The following is a 23824-nucleotide window of genomic DNA, read 5'->3' as shown; positions in this document are numbered from 1 at the left end:
ACAGCAATACTTAGCAATTAAGACCAAAATTATGTTGATTGTGATGGTCTGAGATAGCTGTTACTGGCAACTTTCAGAGCTGCTCAGACACAATGCAACAATTAGGTTTATTTTGGCTGGCAGCTCCGAGGAGTCTTTGCTCCATTGAGAAACTTCCCCTCAAGGACAGGCAGGGACTGACTTCAGGAGGAAAATACAGCTTGGGTGAGGTCAAGGTTACACACTGCTCAGCACCAAAGTGTCCAGCTGCAGTCGAGGTTTGGATGGCTTTTCTTGCATGGTCTGGCTTTTTCCAATGTGCTTTAAATCACTGTGGAGGGCCCTTCTCCCCTGGGAGCACCACAAACCCTTGGCCATTGTGGAGGGCCCTTCTCCCCAAGGAACACCACGAACTCTTGGCTACTGTGGAGGGCTCATCTCCCCAAGGAGCACCACAAACCCTTGACCATTGTGGAGGGCTCATCTCCCCAAGGAGCACCACAAACCCTTTGCCACTGTGGAGGCCCTTCTCCCCAAGGAACACCACGAACTCTTGGCCACTGTGGAGGGCCTTGTCCCCAAGGAGCACCACAAACCCTTGGCCATTGTGGAGGATTCTTCTCCCCAAGGAGCACCACAAACCCTTGGCCATTGTGGAGGGCCCTTGTCCCCAAGGAGCACCACAAACCCTTGGCCACTGTGGAGGGCCCTTTTCCCCAAGGAGCACCACAAACCCTTGGCCATTGTGGAGGGCCTTCTCTCCAAGGAGCACCACGAACTCTTGGCCACTGTGGAGGGCCTTGTCCCCAAGGAGCACCACAAACCCTTGGCCACTGTGGAGGGCCTTGTCCCCAAGGAGCACCACAAACCCTTGGCCATTGTGGAGGGCCCTTCCTCCCAAGGAGCACCACAAACCCTTGGCCTCTCCTGCCCTGAGGGAATTTGGCCCCTGGCTGAGCACAGTGGCTGCTGAGACCCTGCACATCCCCACTGGAGCTGCCCAAGAGGAAGAGGATGGTGTTTGGAGCACCCTCTGCTCTCCTCAAAGCCCCTTCCTCAGCCCGGTGACCTACACCTCCTTCCCCAGCCCCATGGCCATGCTCCTCTTGCCCAGAATTCCCATTCCCTGCAGTGCTGCCCCAGCCCTGCCCTGCCCTGCAGTGATTCCTCTCTGGAAGCCCTGGCATGCTTTAGCACCTCAGGAAAAGCAGGCTCACTTTGGAGTGGTCCTGAATCACAGAATCACAGAGTGAACTGGGCTGGAAAATACCTTTAATATCACCCAACCCATGCCCTAACACCTCCCCATCAGCTCAACCCTGGCACTGAGGGCCGCCTCCATCTGTTTTTAAACTCCCTCAGGGATGGTGACTCCACCCCTCCCTGGGCAGACAATTCCATTTTCCAACCACTCTTTCAGTGAAGAATTTCTTCCCAACATCTCACCTAAACTTCCCTTGGTGCAGCTCAAGGCTGTGGCCTCTCCTTCTGTCATTCCCATCCACTCAGAGCAGCTGGGGAGTTTGGGACATATCAAACAGTGATAAAAACTTGAGCTGAAGCACCAAAATTTCGTTTCCCATGAGATTTTGTGGAAGTGTAGCCAAGCACAGCAGCCAGTGGGGCGCTGGGGGATCTTCATTCCTGCTTCCAGCTCTCTGGAGAGCCTGCAGAGTACCTCTGTCCTGAATCCACATTTCAGGAGCCTGAATGAGTGGCCTTATTTTTTAAAGCTCTGAGCACTCAACAGCTCTTGTGGAAAACAAAAGGAGCTGAATCCTCTGGAAGAGAAGTTCCCCCGCTCCCAACAAGTTGCAGCTGCTTCTCCTTCCCACCATAAGCTGTCAGTTGGTTTAAAAGAAACGTGTGGAGATGCAGCTAAAGCAGTGGGAGCTGTACTAGGAGGCTATTTTCCTGTTTAAACCAAAAAAAAGAAGAAGAAATGAAAGAGAGGGAGATCGGTGGGAGGTTTTTCACTCTGGGATCCTGGCAAGCTTTGGTGTACAAAGAGGACGTGGCAGTCTCCAAGGCTTGTGGACTGGGGAAGCCTGATTAATGGAGGTTATTGTCAGGGAGGCCTGGCTTTTATGCTCAACACTGAAAGGCATCAACCCTCAAAGTATTCAACATCACACAATAACAGATTGTGTGCAGTTAGCCTCAGAAAACAAACGTGTTCTCTCTCTATAGGATTATAGAGCATCCATCAGTGGCTGGCATTAAATACCACCCAAGTGTATGTAATTACTGATACGTGAAATCTAAACATCATTTTAAAGCAGTTGGAACAACAAAAAACACCTGGAGGTTTCTGTTTCCCTTTCACTTTGAAGCATCCTTCCTTTCCTAACCGAAATTCCAGGGAACAGCCTTCTCTGGCCCATGCCTGGGAGGGAAGGGCTGCTCCCCTGGATTTCTGACATGTGGCTGCACCAGTCACCAGGCCCAGGACTGGAACCATTCCCTGCCAAAACCTCCCTTGATCCTCTTGTTAGATTTAGACTGCAAACAAAATAAAACTGCAGAGCTGAGAGGGTGTGGGAAATGGATTTGTAGAGAATGTGGAGAGGTGAAAACCACATCTCAATTACCTCATCTCTAAAGCAGAAAACAACTTAATCCAACAAGAGGGGGAACCAGGATTGTTATGAGACACTGTGCACTGGGTTCATGGGCAGCTCATAAACCTGGGCTAGCCTCAAAATCCCCTGCAAAACCCAAAGAGCTGCTGCACACAGATCCCTCTGTCCTTGTTCTACCAGCTCTCTGCAGGAAAAGGGTTTGGTTCACCCTGGGGGCTGCACAGGCACCACAGTGAGAGTCTGGACAGTGACCCAGGGAGCAGAGGCATCTCTTATCCTGCCTTCCTTGCACTGCACTGCAGGATCAGCCACACAATTAAGAGCTATATTTAAGCACTTGAATAAACAAGCTCCACTCCTGAAAGATTCAGGCATGCCTCGTGGGGTCCCTGTGTTCCTCAGATTTGAATCTCAGGCTGATAAATTAAAAGCAGAAGAATCACTTATACAAATTAACTTCATATCCCGCCACGGAGCGAGCACAAAGCTGCTGTCACTTCTGATTCAAACAGCCTTGAATTAAAGGGGGCTTGGATTATTATTTTTTTATTTGAGAGAAGCAGAGCAGCCACTTGGTGGGATGGCAAGCAGCTGGCTGCAGACAGATGTCTGAGAGCTCTTGCACAGAGCCAGCCTGTGGCAGCCTGGCACGGGGCAGGGTAACCACACCAGCATGGCACTGTGTGCCAGATTTATGATTCCCAGCATGGCACTGTGATTTATGATTCCCAGCATGGCACTGTGTGCCAGATTTATGATTCCCAGCATGGCACTATGTGCCAGATTTGTGATTCCCAGCATGGCACTGTGTGCCAGATTTGTGATTCCCAGCTGTGGAGAGGCCAGGGCAGAGCAGGACAGCCCATGTGCTGTTCAGGACCAGAGCAGAGTTCCCAAGGTTCCCATGAACACCACGCAGCTTTCTGGCCTTGGTGCACCTTCCAAGGCTGCCCTTCCACATCAGAACTTGTGGCCAAAGCTGGAGGGGGCTCCTGCAGGGCAGGGCCAGCTGCTGGCTCCCATGGCAGTGATGAAGCCAGAGCTGCTGGGATGGGCAGCTGCTTCTGAAGAGCACCCTTAACCTGGGACATCCCAGTCCTGGGGAGCTCTGCAATCCAGAATCATAAAGTATCCGTGGTCCAACCTCTCTCCCAGAGAGGAGGAGAAGACTGAAGCCATCCCACATGGAGTGGGAGAGATCCCCAGGGCCTGAGAGCCCTGTGGGGTCATGACCCTGCTGATCCAGACACACAAAAACCCAGCCCCACATGGACCCAGCCCCAATGGACCCAGCTCCACACAGAACCAGCCCCAAATGGAGCAGCCCCACATGGACCCAGGTCCACACAGGACCAGCCCCACACAGAACCAGCCTCATACAAACCCAGCCCCACATGGAGCAGCCCCACATAAACCCAGCCCCAAATAGACTATCCCCAGGTGGAACCAGCCCCATACAGACCCAGCCCCAAATGGACCAGCCCCACACAAACCCAGCCCCACACAGAGCAGCCCCACACGGACCCAGCCCCAAACAGAACCAGCCCCAAATGAACCAGCCCCAAACAGAACCAGCCCCAAATGGACCAGCCCCAAACAGAACCAGCCCCAAATGGACCAGCCCCACATGGAGCAGCCCCACATGGACCCAGCCCCAAATGAACCAGCCCCAGGTGGAACCAGCCCCACACAGCCCCAGCCCCAAACAGAACCAGCCCCAAGCAGAACCAGCCCCACACAGAACCAGCCCCGGATAGAACCAGCCCCACACAGCCCCAGCCCCACACAGCCCCAACCCCAAACAGAACCAGCCCCAAACAGAACCAGCCCTGCACAGCCCCAACCCCAAACCAAACCAGCCCCAAACAGAACCAGCCCCAAATGAACAACCCCAACCCCAAACAGAACCAGCCCCACACAGCCCCAACCCCAAACAGAACCAGCCCCAAACAGAACCAGCCCTGCACAGCCCCAACCCCAAACCAAACCAGCCCCAAACAGAACCAGCCCCAAATGAACAACCCCAACCCCAAACAGAACCAGCCCACACAGCCCCAACCCCAAACAGAACCAGCCCCAAACAGAGCCAGCCCCAAACAGAACCAGCCCCGAACAGAACCAGCCTCGAACAGAACCAGCCCCAAACAGAGCCAGCCCCAAACAGAGCCAGCCCCAAACAGAACCAGCCCCAAACAGAACCAGCCCCAAACAGAACCAGCCCCAAACAGAGCCAGCCCCAAACAGAGCCAGCCCCAAACAGAACCAGCCCCAAACAGAACCAGCCTCGAACAGAACCAGCCCCAAACAGAGCCAGCCCCAAACAGAACCAGCCCCTCACAGCCCCAGCCCCAAACAGAACCAGCCCCAAACAGAGCCAGCCCCAAACAGAGCCAGCCCCAAACAGAGCCAGCCCCAAACAGAACCAGCCCCAAACAGAACCAGCCCCAAATGAACAGCCCCAACCCCAAACAGAACCAGCCCACACAGCCCCAGCCCCAAACAGAACCAGCCCCAAACAGAACCAGCCCCAAACAGAGCCAGCCCCAAACAGAGCCAGCCCCAAACAGAACCAGCCCCAAACAGAGCCAGCCCCAAACAGAGCCAGCCCCAAACAGAACCAGCCCCAAACAGAACCAGCCCCAAACAGCCCCAACCCCAAACAGAACCAGCCCCAAACAGAGCCAGCCCCAAACAGCCCCAGCCCCAAACAGAACCAGCCCCAAACAGAACCAGCCCCAAACAGAGCCAGCCCCAAACAGAGCCAGCCCCAAACAGAACCAGCCCCAAACAGAGCCAGCCCCAAACAGAGCCAGCCCCAAACAGAACCAGCCTCAAACAGAACCAACCCCAAACAGAGCCAGCCCCACACAGCCCCAGCCCCAAACAGAGCCAGCCCCAAACAGAACCAGCCCCGCACAGCCCCAGCTCCCATGGAGCAGCTCCACGCTGCCACTGTCACTCCAGGACGAGCCTGGCAGAATCCTCCACCGTGTGGGTCTGGCTGAGGAGCCAAACAATTGGGAGCTCATTACAGCCTCCCTTTTAATTAAGTGTCTCAAATAGGATGTAATTGCAATGTAATAGCACACGCTATTGTACATTAGTTAAATACAAAGGGATTATTAAGAGTATGTTTTAAAGGCTTTCCAGTTCTGGATTGAGTAAACAGTTGCTAAATTTCGATAAATAACTTTTTAAATCTACATTAAATAAGCAGTTAAGTGTATTTAGGATACTCTCCTTTTTTTTTTTTTTTCCCAGAATTGCTCCAGTCAGAGAGTCCTGGGTTATAATCTCAGTATTTCACTGGTAATAGGGCTGTGCCTGCTCATATCTGTTTGTTCTGCCTCAAAGATGCTGCTGGGTGTGGCAAGCTCAGCTACTGACATCTGCAGGCTCTAAACCCTTCCCATTCCCACAGCCCAGAGGAGCTGGGAGTGTGCTCAGCCCTGTTTTACAAGTACAGAATTAAGGAAAAGAAGAGCAAAGCCATTTGTTCAAAGCCATGCAGGGAGTCTGTAATAGAGCAGAAGAGGAGCCAACAACAGATCAAAAACTGTTTCTCTAAAAACAAGGCTTTGAAAATCCATAAAGGAAATGTGGCTCTAACAAAACGCTCTGTTAGGATCAAAAATGCAATTAGTGATTACTGACTTTGGTAATGAATGTACAAATGTCCCATGACCCCAAAACCTAACAAACATCTCCAGTGATTTTGGTAATGAATGTACAAGTGTCCCATGACCCCCAAAACCTAACAAACATCTCCAGTGACTTTGGTAATGAAAGTACAAATGTCCCATGACCCCAAAACCTAACAAACATCTCCAGTGACTTTGGTAATGAATGTACAAATGTCCCACGACCCCCAAAACCTAACAAACATCTCCAGTGACTTTGGTAACAAATGTACAAATGTCCCACGACCCCCAAAACCTAACAAACATCTCCAGTGACTTTGGTAATGAATGTACAAATGTCCCACGACCCCCCAAAACCTAATAAACACCTCCAGTGACTTTGGTAATGAATGTACAAATGTCCCACGACCCCAAATCCTAACAAACATCTCCAGTGACTTTGGTAATGAATGTACAAATGTCCCATGACCCCAAATCCTAACAAACATCTCCAGTGACTTTGGTAATGAATGCACAAATGTCCCACGACCCCCAAAACCTAACAAACATCTCCAGTGACTTTGGTAACAAATGTACAAATATCTCCAGTGACTTTGGTAATGTATGTACAAATGTTCCACGACCCCCAAATCCTAACAAACATCTCCAGTGACTTTGGTAACAAATGTACAAATGTCCCACGACCCCCAAATCCTAACAAACATCTCCATCCACTTACTACTTGTGCCCAGGGGGTGCCAGCTGCACTGACAGCAGGGGGTGGGCACCACTGGGTGATCCCTGCAGGCACCTCTTGCCTCTTTTGCACCAGGAAAAGTCTGCCCAAGGTTGCACATCACAAAAAAAGAGGTGTCATCACCCCGGGAGCCATGGCCAGGAATAATTTAGTTCTCCCTTAACCTTTGTAAGGCTGATCTTGAGCTCCCTGCTGCTCCCTGCAGCCGGGGTGTTCCTGCTGTGAGTCACTGGAGCATCCCTAGGAGCAAAAAGGTAAGAGCTGCTGTCCTGTGGAGTGACACAGAGGCCCTGGTGACATCTGGGGGACAGGACACAACAGCTGAACTCAGCCTGGCTGTCAGGGAGGGAGCAGGAGCAGTGATGGCTGCACAGGGACCCCTCAGTGGTGCTGAAAAGCCACCATGTGCTGGGGATGAGGCAGCTGCACGGCCCTGGAGGGCTCCAGGGTGGCTCAGCACAGGCTACCAGCCCTGGGTGATGGGAGTGTGAAAAATGTGTATTATATGATTGGCTTTTTGCAAATATTCAAATGAATATTATATGTGTTGTGTTAGAAAGTGATGCTGTCTTAATTGTCTTAAGTAGTGTCTTAAATATAGTTTTAGGTTATAACATAACGTAAAATAGAAACTATGCTATGTAAGATAGTTTTTTTAAAGAAAGGACTCACACCAGATAGCAGCCACAGGACACCTGAATCCTTCAGAGAAAGAGAATTTATTGCTTTCTTATCGAGTTCTTCCTGCCTTGCTCAGCCCTGAAGATGCCTTCAGGATTCAGAGGCAGAAGCTGACCCTGCCCAGACAGAATCCTGTGTTTGAATGGAATTTATGCATCTTGGATGAGGTGTATGAATATGCAACAGGCTGTTCCTTTTAAGGGTTAATCCTCTGTTAACCTGGGGCCTTTTTGGGGCTTATTTGGCCAGAAAAGGTACCCGGATGTCTGAAACTTTTTGTTTCTATTGTCTCATATTGCCCTAAATCCTAATTGTTCAATTTTTTATTACTCTACTTATATTACTATTTTAATAACCATTTTATTACTATAAAACTTTTAAAATTCTAAAACCAAGTGACTGGTGTTTTTCACAGGAGCCACTGGGCAGTCTCAGGCCACTGAGCCCCTGCACCAGCCAGCCCTGCTGGGGAGGCTAAAACCTCTCTAAAACCTCTCTAAAACCTCTCTAAAACCTCTCTAAAACCTTGCCCCTGCTCCCAGCTCCTTGTCCAGAGCTTCCTGCTGCTGTTCTCCCCCTGCCAAGCAGAAATCTCCTTTCAGAAGTGTCACCTCCCCTGCTGCACGCTGTTGAACAGGTATCACTAATGAAGGAGCAGAGAAGTCACAACTCTTCAAGCAAGTGCCTGGAAAAATTAATGAGAGGCTGCAGAAGAACATAAATAATCCCTGCTCCCCATTAGAGGGGTTAACACCTTCCCAGTGATCCAGGGAAAACCTGCCCAGGCACCACCATTCTCCTTTGGAATCACTGTCCTGTAGGTTTTGTCAGCTGGAGTCAAAGGACAGTTAACCCTTTAACATCTGGGCTGTTTTGGAATAATTATTGTTAATCTAAATCAAAAGTGACAGCTTAACTGGTGGCAGAAATGGATATGTACAAACCAAAACGAAGTTGCATGGCCTCAGAGGAAAAATCATTAGCTCCCTGGTGGGTTTACAAGTAATTTGCCAGCAATAAAAATGCAAAAACACATTTTGGTGTGCAATGATCATAAATAATCCTTGGACAAGATTTCTTTCTAGGACTCACAAGTCCACTCCCTTAATGGCAAGTTTTATTACCCTGGTTTCTCTGTGTTCTGTTACAAAATGTTGCTGTCAGAACAATTTAGGAATTACAGCCCTGTTGGTATCAACTTCCATAATTCATATGGAAATTGGTTTCCCCACAAACCCTCACAGAGCACAAAGAGTCGTGTAACCACATAGAATGACCTTAATAAGACAGAATATAGAGACCTAAACCACAAAATATAGAGGGGTCTGGGCCAGCATTAAATATCCATGGTCACCAAGCTGGGGGAAACTTTCCTTTCAATCTTGTGCATGGGGTGGTGGGGTCAGTGTGGGTGCTCAGAGTGTCACCAGTGCTGTCACCCAGGCTGGTGGCACCTCACAGGATCTTCAGGAAGCCAGGAACATTCTGGGGGTTCTGCTCCCAAGTGAAGAATCTCATCCAGCTGCTGAGGAAACTCTGAATTTTCTTAAAATTCAGCATTTTCTTAAAATTCAGCATTTTCTTAAAATACCAGGAAGTACAGCTCGTTCAGGATTTCAGCTGTGCTCATCTCTTCCCTCCACTTTTGAGGCCTGGGGATGAGAAGGGGAGTTCAGCAGCTGAGATGAAAGTCACAGAGGGAGTGGCTGTGCCAGAGGCACCAAGTGTGTGTGTGTGTGTGTGTGATCCTTGGAGTAGGAGAGAGAAGGAAAGGGAGTGACACTCAGTTAGGTGGGAATTGCCTCTGAAAAATTCCAAAGTAAAGGCAAACCCAAAGTGTAAAGAGAGGGATCTGCAGCTCAGGCTGGATTTTGGGTGCTCTGTGCCATTGCTCTCCCTTCAGCAGGAGGAAATGGATGCAGCAACTGAAATTGCCACATTTCACAGGTGAAGTTGCACTGTAGAAAAGAAAACCAAATAGAAACCACTGCATTAAGGCCTAAGAAAATTAAGGAAAGATGGTTCTAGCTATTTTATTTACTGATCCTTAATAAATAGATGGGCACACATCCAAAGTCAGTTCTGGCTGTTGGAATACACCACGGGGTAGAAGGTAGCTGCTCAAAGGACTGAGCATTTCTTGTATTCAACACCTCATTTGGAAAGGAAATTTGATAAACTGTGCAGAGACAATCCCTCCATTTTAAAAAATATTATCAGCTTCATCCAAGACTCTGCAGCACCTGTTCTGGACAGCCCTTTTGCTGTGATGTAGATGAATAGGAGAGAAAACTGCAGATCCTATTTCCATTCAAATGTTATGAGCCAAGCTGAAATGCCACCCTGAAGCAAAACATCCAGGGTCTTACTTTGAATTTTGTCTAAGCAAAGATGACAAAAGCTGCTTTTGCAGAAATACAAATTCGCAAGAAGAAAAGTGCATAAAATGAGGAAGAAAATGGTTTTCTTCCCTATAAAGAAAGAGCAGGTCCTTAAGATTTTATAGAGCAGAGATTTAAACCAAGAACACCCTTTTTACAGGTCCCTGGTTCAGCTTAAAATGGTAATGGCATTACTGCTGCAAGAAACAGCACCTGGAGCTGCAGGAGGTGCTGGGCTCTGCAGAACTGCATGGATGGGAGGGACATGGATGCAGAGGATTCTCCTGCAGCTCCTTCTCCTCTCCTCCCATCCCAGGGACATTTTGGAGAGCTGCTGTCACCATGGGCAGCAGGACAGCAGCCACCAGCTCCTGCTGCTGGGAGCTCCGTGGGGCTCTGATACACCCCGAGGTTTTCAGTCTCAGTTAAGTTCTCAACTTTTGATGAGATGGTTCAAATCAGGAAAATCCCATCTCTGTGCCAGACAGTTAAAAGTGAAAGTAATTAAACAAATTTTTTTCCTGCACAGAAAGTACCTAACATGTGGCAATAGCAAAATCATCAGTGTTTCTGCCATCCTAAGCAAGCCCAAAAACCAAATTGGATTTTGAATGAAGCCCATGGAACAGTGACCTTTGTGTACAATTTATCTTGACCTCTGAAAGTAATGGCATTTTGTCTCCAATTCTACTGCTAATTGCAAATGCTGAATTCTGAATATTCACATTTGAGAGGGATTCATGGCTTGATTGTTTCAGAAATCTGAATGCCCCCGAGGAGAAGTTCCTCTCCTGCAGGAACAGTTGTTGGGAAGGATGAAAGTTTGACAAGAAAGTCTCACAGATATGTGTGCTTGGCAGAAAGATTTTTAAATGTGGAGTCTGATGAAGGAATAGAGATGGAAGCAAGTTTTGTTACAGAAGAAAAGAATTGCTGAGCCAGTCTTAGTGGATAACCAAGGAGGCAAAGGGTGTGTTAGTTAGAAGGGGTTTTTATGGCTTAGAGCAAAGGATAAACCCACCTCAAACAAGATGTTTTTACCAAGCAGAAAGAGAGCACAGCAAACAAGCCTGCTGATGTGGCAAGGAGAAAAAAGGTCTCAGAATTTTCCACTGCAAGAAAACTGAAAACCAACTTCGAGCTGAAACTGTAATGTACTGACTGTGAGTGATTGGAGAGCAGTGACATAAATATGGTAATTACAGTAGTTATGATGGGCTATAGGTAAAAGTTAGGGTATAGATTGGTTCTGCTGTAGTGAGGTGCTCAGCAAAGTGCAGAATGCACTGTAACCAAAATAAAAGTATAGAATGCATTGTAACCAAAACTCAGAGTCTCCAGGCCTGCCTGCAGCTGGAGCTGGCAGCTGTAGGCACAGCTCTGTCACCCATGACCCTGGGTGCTGTAACACCTTGGATGTAACAAACTGCATTTTGGGGAGCTGCTGGAGTCCCACATCCCTCATTCAGGCCCTTACAAACAGTGTTAGCTGAAGTTCCCAGACCCATTCTCAGGAGAGTTTCCTGCCCAGCCCAAACCCCTGCAGTGAACACCCAGACTGTGGGAGGCTGAACCCAGGCTCCTCTTTCCCAGCTAAACCACCCAAAAGCTCCAGACTTGGCAGCTGTGACTCCTCTTACTCCCTCCTACAGTTCCTTCCCTAGCTCAGCCCTTTCCCAACTCACAGAGGACAGACACATCAAATTCCACATACCCAACTTGTGAGAAATGCCTGTTATATGATTGGCTGTTCACAAATATTAAAATGAACATTATATGTGCTATGTTAGAAAGTTATGCTGTATTAATCCTTTAAAGTAGTGTGTTAAATATAGCTTTAGGCTACAACATAATATTAAAATAGACACTATGAGATGTAAGATACTTTTCTAACTAGCTCAAGGAATGGATAAGAAAGCCAAGAAATTCTTTGCACAGAGATAACAGAGACAAGACACTAAAATCCCAAAGAGAAGAAATATTGCAGGAAGAACCAAGCTCCTTCTACCTCCTTTCAGCCCCCATGGAGCCAAACCATGATTTACAAGATGAAGGGAGAGAAGTTGACAATAAACAGAAAAATCCCTAGTTTGAGAAGGATGTTTGCATCATGTATGAGATGTATGAATATGCTACAGGCTGTAGTTTTTAAGGGTTAATCCTTTGTTAGCAGACATGCTTTTTTGAGGAAAGGTTCGTAATTCTTTGCTTTTTTATTGTCTTTTATTGTCCTAACTCTGAATGTCCAAATTGCCCTAATATATATATATATATATATATATATATATATATATATATATAAAAAATTTAATTTTATATATTTATATAGGTGTTTGTATATATATATATATATATATATATATATATATATACACATATATATATATATATATATATATATAAACTATTTTTATAACCATTTTATCACTATTAATTTTTTTTTTAATTTTAAAACAAGTGATTGGGGTTTTTCACACCAGTCCTTGAGCTGCACAGCACCCAGCCATGGGGAATCAGACCCCACCTGGGCTGAGCCCCCTCTGCTGGGCCAGGACAGTGCCCCAAACCAGGGCAGAGACCCCAAAGCAGATTAAGAGCAGTTAAAGCAGCCAATAATGCAGAGCAGAGACCAGAGCACGAGTGACCTGAAGCATGATTTGCAGTGAATGTCTTTTCCTCTCATAAATAGGAGAGACACAGTGGGACGATTATCCAGCCAGATTTATCTCCTCAGCTCTGTGTATATCCTTCTGTGCTTAAAAATGTCTCACTGCCCTTTGCGTTATTGCATTGCCCTTTACATTCATAGCACATAAACCTCTCAAGTACTGTAAAACTTACAAGGTGTAATATAACGTTGGGGGGTTTCTTTTACACACCATAAACAGAAGTCACTGGGAAAGGAAAGGAGCGAAGAAAGGGAGACATTACTTGGCCTGACAACAGTACAGGAGGAAAATAAATATACAAGTATACATATATACACTTAAAATCCCGAGCTGGATTGATTATCTGGCATTGATGGATCACCTGAATGTGTTACGTAGATAAGGAAATTGATTGTTCAATAAATCACTGTCTGCACTAAGAATCCTGTGTTAAAAAAGAAAGGGGAAATATTATAAATCTGTCTCGCCCAGGCAAAGAAAAAAACTTCAGCTTTTAAGGCTAATCATGATGTACCTTTTGCTGCACAGCTGATAAAGGAATATCATCTTGGAGCTCTGCAGGGCTAAAAGGACTGGTGTCTGTCCCAAGGCTCTGTAGGGAGGAAACCTCCCTGGCATGGCATGGGCTGTTCTTCGTGTCAGCAGCAGGCAGGGTGACCCTGTCACCCTGATTTTTGAAGATTTTCTGAGCCTTCTGATGTTTACATCCTTGTAATGAACTTTCTCACACAGTTTATGTAAATAACTGATTGTTTTGCAGTCTTTTATAGAGGAGGAGAAATCTGATGGGCTGTTGGTTTGTCCAGTGTCATTGGAGAGGTGGCACTGTCGCCCTCCAACCCACTGTCACTTTTGGAAATCTATAAATGTTGGAGTCAGAAAATAAACTCCCCCTTTTTACCCTGAGAACAGCAGCGTGTGCACGTTGTGTTATTTCATGTCCTACAGTGACAGAGCCCCAGGGGTACATCAGCCCCATCCCTGGAAGTGTCCAAAGCCAGGCTGGACAGGGCTTGGAGCACTGGGATAGTGGAAGGTGTCCCTGCCCATGGTAAGGGGGGTGGAATGAGCTGAGCTTCGATGTCCCTTCCAACCCAAGGCATTCTGAGATTCTGTGACATCCAGCCTTGTCTCCTCTGCAGAGTGGATGCCGTGGCTGGTTTTTTCCATTCAGAAGAGACTCCACCCTGTTCCCAGCACAAAACTTCTGCTGCAGCCAGGAAAAGCCCCCTCAGCCCAGGCAGGCATGGTGTCTCACAGGGGGTGGAATTTCAAATCACTGCGGTGACTTCCCTCCGAGAGCTTTGGATTCACTGCAAAACTAACCAGCGAGTCTAACACCTCAGTCCCCACAGACAGCCGTAACTCAGCTAAATTTGTGGGTTTTACCAGATTTTATTTACTGTTTCATCCTGGGAGAAGAGTGTGAGCTGACAGCCGTCTATTCATTAGAGTGGGGGGAGCCGCCCACGGAGCCGCCGGTACACTTCCACGGCTCTGATCGAGTTTGGGTTCTGCAGTCCCAGCTCTGTTATTTTAGGAATGACGTGCATTCCTACTCACCTGGGAGCTGGTGAGTTCAGAGATCTGGTCTGTTCACCCCCAAGTCCCCAGTGGGAACAAAAGACATGCCATCAGATGTCATCACCAGCTAATGAGTGGCCTCATCCCAGTCCTTACTGGAGGCTGGAACCACCATTTCCTCCCAGCTGCTGCTCCTGAAGCTGCTGCTTGCAGGTGCCAAGGATGAAATTGGACTCTGTCTCAAAAGCCTGTGTAACACTGAGTGCTCCAGTCCCAGGGGAGCTGGGTACCCCTTAGAGGGGATCCCCAGTGCCCAGTTTCCAGAGCAATGAGCAAAGTGCAAGGCCCAAATTCAAGAATTTCTCTGAACACTTATGTAATTTTAAGTCTTTGTTTTGTGCCTTCGGGTTATCTGTCTGCTTAAAAACTTCTCCAAACGTCCCCACAGGATCTGTGCCTTTGGAAGCCCAGTCCTTCCTGCTGCTTTCCAGGTCACACTGCTGTGCTGAATGTCCCAGGCACAATGAGCAGACTCAGAATGTGCCAGTTGTTCCCTTACTGCTTCCCAATTCTGATTTTTATCCTCTGAATCTGACCCCACACAGGGGAGTGCAGCTTGTTGGCTGGGACACAGCAAAAAAAGCCAAACTCTAATGAGGTCCCTGGACTGAAGTATTAAATAATAGAGATACTGTGTGGTGCCCAAGGCTGGTGTCTGCTCTCCTCTCTTCCTGCCAGTGCTGCAGAGCTGAGCAGCGTGGGGGAAGCTCAGAGCAGCTCTGGGGTTGCCTCTGACGCAGGGGTACCCCACGCTCTCCTCAGCCGTTTGCAGCTGAGCCGCGTTTTCCTGATGATCTTCCTGCCAGAAATAACGGAGCAGTCACATCCGTATCTGTGTGTTCGTGCTCAGTCTCGCTGCAGATTAAAGCACAAGGACCCAGGTAATGCTGGCGAGGTCTCACAGTGCAAACCTGAGCACGGGAGCTGCGGCTTCCCCGGGGGCAGCACAGCAAAGGTGGGTGAGAGGAGGCAGAAAGGGTTAACAAATGCAACCACAAAGAAAAGCAGGTGCAGGAGCGATGACAAAGCAACGAGCTGAGCCCTCCACCTGCTTTAAGAGCTCTCGCTTGTGCTAAGGACCTGCATCTATTTTAGTCTTTATTACAAGTGGTAAATAGCAGCACATCATCCCTGTTTTCACTGTCAATAACACTAATTGATGTATCAATGCCTGAGCCCCCATCCCACTGAAATCCCCTCTGCACCGGCCCACACTGCGACAATCCCTGCCAGGCAAACCGAGCTGGATTCTCGAAGGGGCACAGCACTCCTGCTCACAGCTATTCCTGCCATGGAGCAGTTCCTATCTCCTCGTTCAGCCCCCAGCTCCTCTCAACGTTTCCCTCTATCCCCCCCTCATCCGTGGCTCTGGTGCTTTCAACTCGCTATCTGCCTTTCCCAGAGACTTCCACGCCCGTCCTCTGCTGTGCACAGGGAACAGCCCAGACAGCATCGCGGTGAAACTGCAGCCGAGAGGAGGCGAAGGAGATTGCGAAACTGGGGAGACGCACATTACACTGGATTAGGAGGCTTAATGCTGGCTACAAACACCGCGCCGGGCGGATTTGCCAGCGTATCTCCTCCACGAGAGACTCCAGCACCGGCAGTTCTGCTGGCACAGCTCGGTTCGAGTGCTGGAGATGCGCTCTGCCCCGGGAGGAGACACTCCAGCATCCCCAGCACCTCCAGCATCTCTGCTGGCACAGCTCCGTGCGAGAGCTGGAGATCCGTGCTACTCCGGGAGCAGACTCCAGCACCTCCAGCATCTGTGCTGGCACAGCTCCGTGTGAGAGCTGGAGATCCGTGCTACTCCGGGAGCAGACTCCAGCATCTCCAGCATCTCTGCTGGCACAGCTCCGTGTGAGAGCTGGAGATCCGTGCTACTCCGGGAGCAGACTCCAGCACCTCCAGCATCTCTGCTGGCACAGCTCCGTGTGAGCGCTGGAGATCCGTGCGGTTTTGGGAGGAGAGACTCCAGCATGTCCAGCATCTCCAGCATCTCTGCTGGCACAGCTCGGTTCGAGCTCTGGAGATCCGCTCCGCTCCGGGAGGAGACACTCCAGCAGCTCTGCTGGCACAGCTCCGTGCGAGAGCTGGAGATCCGGTCTGCTCTGGGAGGAGAGACTCCAGTATCTCCAGTGCTGGCACAGCTCGGTTCGAGAGCTGGAGATTCGTGCTGTTTTGGGAGGAGAGACTCCAGCATCACCACAGCTCGGTTCGAGAGCTGGAGATCCGTGCTGTTTTAGGAGGAGAGACTCCAGCATCACCACAGCTCGGTTCGAGCGCTGGAGATCCGTGCTGTTTTAGGAGGAGAGACTCCAGCATCACCACAGCTCGGTTCGAGCGCTGGAGATGCGCGCTGCTCCGCAGGAGGGTGCGGGAGCCGCGGCGGGGCACTGCCCTCTGCCGATGCGGGGCCCGGCTGGGCGCCAGCGCATGTCGCGACAGGCGGGGAAGCTGGGATTCCGTCAGGAGCGCTAATTCCCTGCTCTGTACGCAAGGAGAGCCTCATTGCCCGGGGAAAAGGGAGCCAGCTCTGCCGGGGACAGAATGAGATCAGGGTCGCTCCGGGCAGGCTCTACAGGAGCCTTCTCCCAGCATCAGCCTCTGCTCGGTTTCGTTAATAAAAACACCCGAGATGCAGAGATTCGGGTCAGAGAGGCGGATTTGCACCTGCTGGTGGTAAAAGCAGATGTGACACTGCAGCACGAGAGGAGGTGCCATGCCACAGGCACGTGTGTCGCTGTGTCCCGGTGTGTGTCACTGTGTCCTGGTATCACGGTGTCCCAGTGTGTCAGGGTGTCCTGGTGTGTGTCAGTGTGTCCTGGTGAGTGTCACTGTGTCCTGGTGAGTGTCACTGTGTCCTGGTGTGTGTCAGTGTGTCCTGGTGAGTGTCACTGTGTCCTGGTGAGTGTCACTGTGTCCTGGTGTGTGTCAGGGTGTCCTGGTGTGTGTCAGTGTATCTCAGTGTGTCAGTGTGTCCTGGTGTGTGTCAGTGTGTCCCAGTGTGTGTCACTGTGTCCTGGTGAGTGTCACTGTGTCCTGGTGTGTGTCAGTGTGTGCCAGAGTGTGTCAGTGTGTCCTGGAGAGTGTCAGGGTATCCCAGTGTGTCAGTGTGTCCTGGTGTGTGTCACTGTGTCCTGGTGTGTGTCTGTGTCCTGGAGAGTGTCAGGGTATCCCAGTGTGTCACTGTGTCCTGGTGTGTGTCAGTGTGTCCTGGTGTGTGTCAGTGTGTCCTGGTGTGTGTCAGTGTGTCCTGGAGAGTGTCAGGGTATCCCTGTGTGTCTCACAGTGTCCCAGTGTCAGGAGATGTGCAGCCACCTCTCTCCACACACAACCAGCCCCCCAAAGCTCCCTCACCCCTCCAGCCGTGCCCACCCCCTGCTGCCCCCAGCCCGAGGGTGCCCAAGTGCCCCGAGGCAGCAGCCCAGCACAGAGCTGTCTGCTTTGGTGTCTCTCCTGCCTCGTGATAAATGAGAGTCTGTTCTTTTCTGCTGTGTGGTTTGATCTTAATTTCCTGTATGAAGTTCTCGAGAGAATGCCAAGATCAAATAATTAGACTATTCTGCGATAAAGAGTTAACATTGTTATTCAAATGGATTCAGAATTCATTTACCACCAAACAATTTACACTGCCGCCCTCCCCTCCTGCTGAAATTACCAGAATGTGTTATCTGACACACAAAGCGTCTCGTGACCTGAAATAACTTCATCAACCACGAAATGCTTGAGCAGTGGGTGCCACGGTCACAGAAATGCCCAAGGGAATGCAGCAGAAGTTACAAAGGCAATAAGTGATTTAAAACCAGCCTGGTGCCATCCCCTGCCAGCCTCCCCAAAGAACTCTGGCCACTCTGGTCACCGGGCACGAGCTGGGCAGAAAAACCCTGGAGCTGCCTTGCTGAGGATTCCCACTCCAGCATTCATGTCCCCTGTGGATGTGCATGTCCCAGCCCTTGGGTGCTGCCTTTTCAGCCTGGAAAAGCCTGTTTCTGCTTTATTTTTAAAAATACAACTTCATTTGCAGAGTGTGGGAAGGTGGTTTCAAAATAAATTTCCTGACAGGCATAATAAGCCTCAGAAAAGCCAATCACACAGAGCAGGATAATTACCCACAGAATTTGTTTTCTATGTATTTGTGCAAAATAATCAATGATATTTTTCTCACACGGACTCCAATTTGATGGTATTTTCTGTGTTACTTGCAAATCATACAAACAATCAATGCTCTGACCCCTTCTCTATGCAAACACAGCTTAAAAAGACACTACAAGAAATAAAATCCAATAAATTCCTCACACAGGGTTGTTTGTTTAAAAGCTTTGCTGGAGACTGATCCTGCTCACAGCGACTTCAGAGATACAGGAGTGGGACTGTCAGACATGCTTGAGGTGGGATTATTGCCACAAACACCAGCAGGAACAGAACCTCAGGAAAAAACCTGGCACAAAATTCAGGACCCAGATGTGGAGGTGATGTCTTTTAAAATGCAGCAAGGAAAATGAACCCAATCCCTGGCCTGGCACACTCCTCCTGCAGAGGGGCACACAGCTGGGCTGGGGGTGACCCAGGGGCAGGCTGGCACCCTGCCTGTCCCCCTGCCCACATAGAGGGGCACATCAGGGGCATTCCTGGCAGGAGTGGGGTGGCCAAGGGCAATGATGGCAGCAGGGCAGAGTGGTGTCACCTTCTCAGCAGCCCCTGAGTGCAAACCCACTCAGGACCCCCCAAATCCAGCTCCTGAGTGCAAACTCACTCAGGACCCCCTGAATCCAGCTCCTGAGTGCAAACCCACTCAGGATCCCCCAAATCCAGCTCCTGAGTGCAAACCCACTCAGGACCCCCTGAATCCAGCTCCTGAGTGCAAACCCACTCAGAATCCCTCAAATCCATCCCCTGAGTGCAAACCCACTCAGGATCCCCCAAATCCAGCTCCTGAGTGCAAACCCACTCAGGATCCCCCAAATCCAGCTCCTGTTGCCTGCCCAGTGCCAGGGGTCTGTTCTTCACAATTTACTGATCTCAGCCCGTTGGCATCCGATCCTCATTGTGTCTCACTAACGCATCATCCCTCAAAAGCATCACTCGGAGGAATTCCTGATGATGCTTCAGGAACAAAATGGGTCTGGAGCCGCCAGTCCTGCTCCACCTATCCCAGCCATCCCGCCCTGCTTTGTTAGGGACGGTGCCATCAGCTCTACAAAATGGCATCAGGCTCTGTCTGTGAGCTGAAGGGTGCTACTACTGCTTTTTAATCCGAGTGTGAGGTTAGAGGAACGGGCTCCCCAGGGTCCCATAACCACCTCGCTGGCACTCCTTTTAGCTGCGATAGTGCAAACGCTCAGCTGCTGCTGGTTCCAGGTGTGAAGTGCCGGGGCTCAGCCGCAGTGAGGGCGGGCAGCAGCGCAGCATCCCTCAGCGGGGTGAGCACGGGCAGCTCCTCTCACCACCACCCTCCTCTGCCTCTGCTCCAGGGCAGCCCGGAGCTGAACTGAGCACTCGGGTGGTGTTTTCTGATACGGCGGTTTCAAATATTTAACAGATTGCGTAATAACCGAGCAGCTGTTGAAGAAGATTCAGATACAAACTCCTGCTTTAAAAAGCCCATCCTGTAACAAGGCACAGATTTTCTTTGTACGGGTGCATGTATAGATTATGTTTAGATGTGTAGATTAAATATTTATATTTTACTGGTGAGAGAAAGAGCGCTTTTGGCTTTTTCTTCCCTTTCTTAGATATCTCTCCCTGTATTTATTTTAATAGTCAGCTTCACAGGGAAAAAGGAGAGCTTTGAGAAGTTACCTGCTTTCTCTCTGGTTTGATTTTCAGTGCTAAACCAATAGTTACTTAAGTGCTCTGCACTTCTTGGCATAACCTAATAATTAAAATAATTACTTGAAAGCCAGGGCATCTTTGCACAAATTAATGCAGGGCAAGAAGCTGCAGTTTTCCAGTGGGCTGAAAAAGAGGTCACAAAATGATGCCAGTTTTAGCTGAGAGAGAAGGTAAACACAGATCTCCCTGCAGCCCCGATTAAAGCCTTTTCCTGATATTTTAAGTTTCTTACTTTACTGATCAAGAAGGTGGTTCCATGAGGGGCTGACTGTTGTGGGATTTCTCAGCAGGTAAAGTGAGACCGTTCCTGTGGAAGGCACGGCAGTGCTGGCAGTGGCACAGCTGTGCTCCTGCAGCGGGCAACCCTTCCTCCCTTCCTGCCCGCCTGCCTCCAGCCCTCCCTCCCTGCCTGCCTGCCTCCATCCCTCCCTCCCTGCCTCCATCTCTCTCTCCTTGCCTCCATCCCTCCCTCCCTGCCTCCATCCCTCCCTCTCTGCCTCCATCTCGCTCTCCTTGCCTCCATCCCGCCCTCCCTGCCCGGTGAAGGGGAGCAGAGCTGCAGCAGACCCAAGTGCTTTCGTGGAGGGCTGGCAGCAATCTCTGCATTGAAATCTCCTCTGTCCTTTTGTGCAATTGATTTGAGCCTGGAAAATCCATTTTCAGGACAACTGAGGCACTGAGAGTCGAGACTAAACATCTCCACAGAGTCCCCAGGGATACTCCTGAGCCTGAATATCCCCCAGGAGCCAGGCGAGTGTTCCCTGGAGTCTCAGCAGCCGCCAGCCCCAGCGGCCTCAGCCCGTTTCCCCACGAGCATCTGCCACATCTGCAGCTGCCCCCGGCCGCCTCCTCGGAGCTCCAGCCTGGCAGCAGCGGGCTCTGGCCACCAAGAATCAGCCCCGCTGCTGCCAAGCCCGAAGCAGGAGGAGCTGCCAGCCCAGCTGCCACAGCCCCCCCGCACACGGCTGTCGGTCCCAAAGCGATCTGAGCCCTGGGACCTGCCGGGGAGGGAAGCTCCGCCACCCCAGCACTGCGGTGCTCGCGGTGGGGACAGGCTGGTGACACACGGGGGGGGGGGTCTCACAGCAGTTCGCCTCCTCCCCGCTCCTGCGGTGGGACTGGCGGAGCCCTGTCAGCAGCCACGGAGCGTTCCTGGGAGTGGGTTTGTGTGGCACAAAACATTTCCAGCTGTTCCAGGCGGAGGCTGAGCATACTAAACAGCTTGGCTCTGGTGAAAGTTCAGCAGCCGCCAGGGCCCCAGGCCCGGAGGCAGATCCGTTAACCTTTTCCACCAATATTCCTGGCACTACGATGTGCGCGGGATAACATCTGCCTGGAGCGCCCCATTCACGGAAGTCTGGGGGAGACCAGATGCTCACCCTGCAGGAACCAAGCCCTTGTCCATGAGACGATCTGGGCCATGCAGCCACTCCAAGCCGTGCTGGAGGTGACAGTGTCTCACTTCAAAAAGCACCTGTCCCTCAGGAGCAGCATTTTTCTCTTTCTGGCTTTCACATTGCTGCTGTGCAGTTGCACTGGCTTAAGTAAGACCCTTTTTTTCTTTTTTTTTTTTTCCCAGTTAAAATTATTCACAAATCCATTCAATTTTCACTGGTTTCTCTGAGTTAAAATTTGAACTGTCAAAAGGCAGGTAAACCTGTCCTTGTAATTTTTAGTGGGCAGACAGCAAATCCCCGGGAATGTGTACCAATGGCAAAGTGCATGGGACGTAACAGGAATCAGTGTCGTTCTTTACATGACATGATTAAAACAAGTATCTCGTTTAATTAGAAAAAGAAAGATCGCAGACTCATTCCCAGGATGTTATCTGTGCAATTACTTTATGTAACATTATTAAAAATTAATTTTCCCCAGAACCTCAGCAATTTAATGAAACACGCCTGGTCCTCAGCAGCAGCTGCAGCGGAGCCAGCCCACTGGCATCCTCCAGGCAGCGGGACTCGGTGCCGCGGGCCCCCCCGGGCTGTCTGTCCCTTGTTCTGGGCACATCCAGCCCTGGGTCAAAGCAGCCCTGCACAGCACCCCATTGCCGCAGGCTCAACAGCCTTCCTCGCACCGGGTACCGCAGCCCTCCTCGCCACAAGCTCCGCATCCCCCTCTCCGGGGGCTCGGCATCCCCATTCTCTGTGAGCAAAAATCCTCCTTCTCCAGGGAATCAGCATCCCCCCTCTCTGGGTGCTCGGCATCCCCCGTCTTTGGGGGCTCAGCATCCTCTCTCTCCAGAGGTAAAGCATTCCTCCTCTCCGGGAGCAAAGCGTTCCCCGTCCCCGGGGAATCAGCACCCCACTCTCCAGAGGGACAGCACTCTCCTCTCCTCTCCTCTTCGCAAGGTGCCCAGCACCCCCATCGCACCTCGCCCGAGGCGGCTGCTCGCACCGGGAGCGCTGCCCGCTCCGTTCCGGGACACAGCCCCCGCCTCGCCGCGCCGCCGGCACCTTCCGCCCCGGCACCCGGCAGCGCGTCCCCAGCCCCGGACAGCGCATCCTTGGCCGGGGGAACCTCCGCCCAGCATCCGACAGGGTATCCCGCAGCCCCGGGTACCGCATCCCCCGGGCGGCCCCGGGCAGCGCGCTCTCCGCCCCGGCCCAGAAGTTCTCCCGCCGCCGCCGCCGGCCCTTACCGATCCGGATGACATGCGGCATCCCGTGCGAGCTCTGTCCCCAGAAGCCGCCGACCAGGAGAGCTGCCCAGTATTCCCAGAGGACGCGGCGAAGCGCCGGCCAGAGATGGGGCATCGTTGGGGAGGGCGCGGGCCGGCGCGGCCCTAGGGCCCCAGGGGCAGCGGGGACGCGGGCGGCTGCTGCCCGGGGCTCAGGAGCGGCCGCTCGGCGCCGGGGCCGGGCGGCTCATGGCACATCTTAGAGCGGCCGCGCCGGCCCGTCCCGCGGCAGCCGCAGCTCCGGCCGCTCCCTTCGTCGCCGTGCCGAGCCGAGCCGAGCCGGGCCGTTCCGCTCCGGGCCGAGCCGTGCGGTGCCGGTGCCGGTCGGGCGGCACCTGCGGAGCCGGGGCTGCCGGTGCGCCCCAGGAGCGGCTCTGTCCCCTCCTACCGCTGATGCGCGGCTCGCGCAAAGCCCCGGAGTGGAGCGTGCACACACCGACACACTCACACCCCCTGACACACACCCGACACACACCCGACACACACCCGACACACACCCCGACACACACCCGACACACACCCCGACACACACCCCGACACTGACACACCGCTGACACCCCGGCACCCGCCCGCTCCCCCGGGGCGAGGGCACGGGGCGGGATGCCAAGGCGACCCTCGGCGGGCACCGCGGGGCGGGGGGCGATGGCGAAGGTGTCCCGGGGGTCCCGGCAGAGCCTCTGCTCCCTCTGCCCCCGACAGAGCCCTGTCCCGCAGATCGCGGGGTGCCCGGTGTCCCCCAAGCGCTCGGGCGTCCCTTATGACCCCGGGGTCCCGGTGTCCCCGCCGGCCGGCGCCGGGAGAGGCAGGGGAGGGGGGGTTGGGGCTGGGGCCGGCGTCCCGGGGGCGGCCGGGGCCGGGGCCGGGGCAGGGGCTGCCGCAGCAGCGGTCGGAGCGCCCGGCCCGCGCTCCGCAGCCGGAGTTTAATGACCTCGGTGACAGAGACAAAGGACTGCCCGTGCCGAGGACCGGGAGCTGCTTTGTCAACGTGCTGGGCCAGGCTAGGGTGAATTTCCTTTTTTCTCTTATTTAAATAATTTGATCTATTCCATCATTTCC

At 51.6% G+C, this 23824-nt stretch overlaps 1 protein-coding gene across 1 annotated transcript in view; it reads right to left on the bottom strand.

The window, feature by feature from the left end:
• GRIK3 (glutamate ionotropic receptor kainate type subunit 3) overlaps window positions 1–22918 on the bottom strand; it is a 133719-nt gene extending 110801 nt beyond the window's left edge. The window contains exon 1 of the mRNA XM_059868524.1: window positions 22730–22918. Within this exon, the coding sequence (XP_059724507.1) occupies window positions 22730–22844 (115 nt within the window). The 5' untranslated portion in view covers window positions 22845–22918. The remainder of the gene's footprint in view (window positions 1–22729) is intronic.
• Between the last annotated feature and the right edge of the window lie 906 nt (window positions 22919–23824).

Source organism: Haemorhous mexicanus, chromosome 27, assembly GCF_027477595.1.
Source record: "Haemorhous mexicanus isolate bHaeMex1 chromosome 27, bHaeMex1.pri, whole genome shotgun sequence".
In the NCBI taxonomy this organism is placed as follows: domain Eukaryota; kingdom Metazoa; phylum Chordata; class Aves; order Passeriformes; family Fringillidae; genus Haemorhous; species Haemorhous mexicanus.
This window is presented reverse-complemented; position numbering and strand designations above follow the sequence as displayed.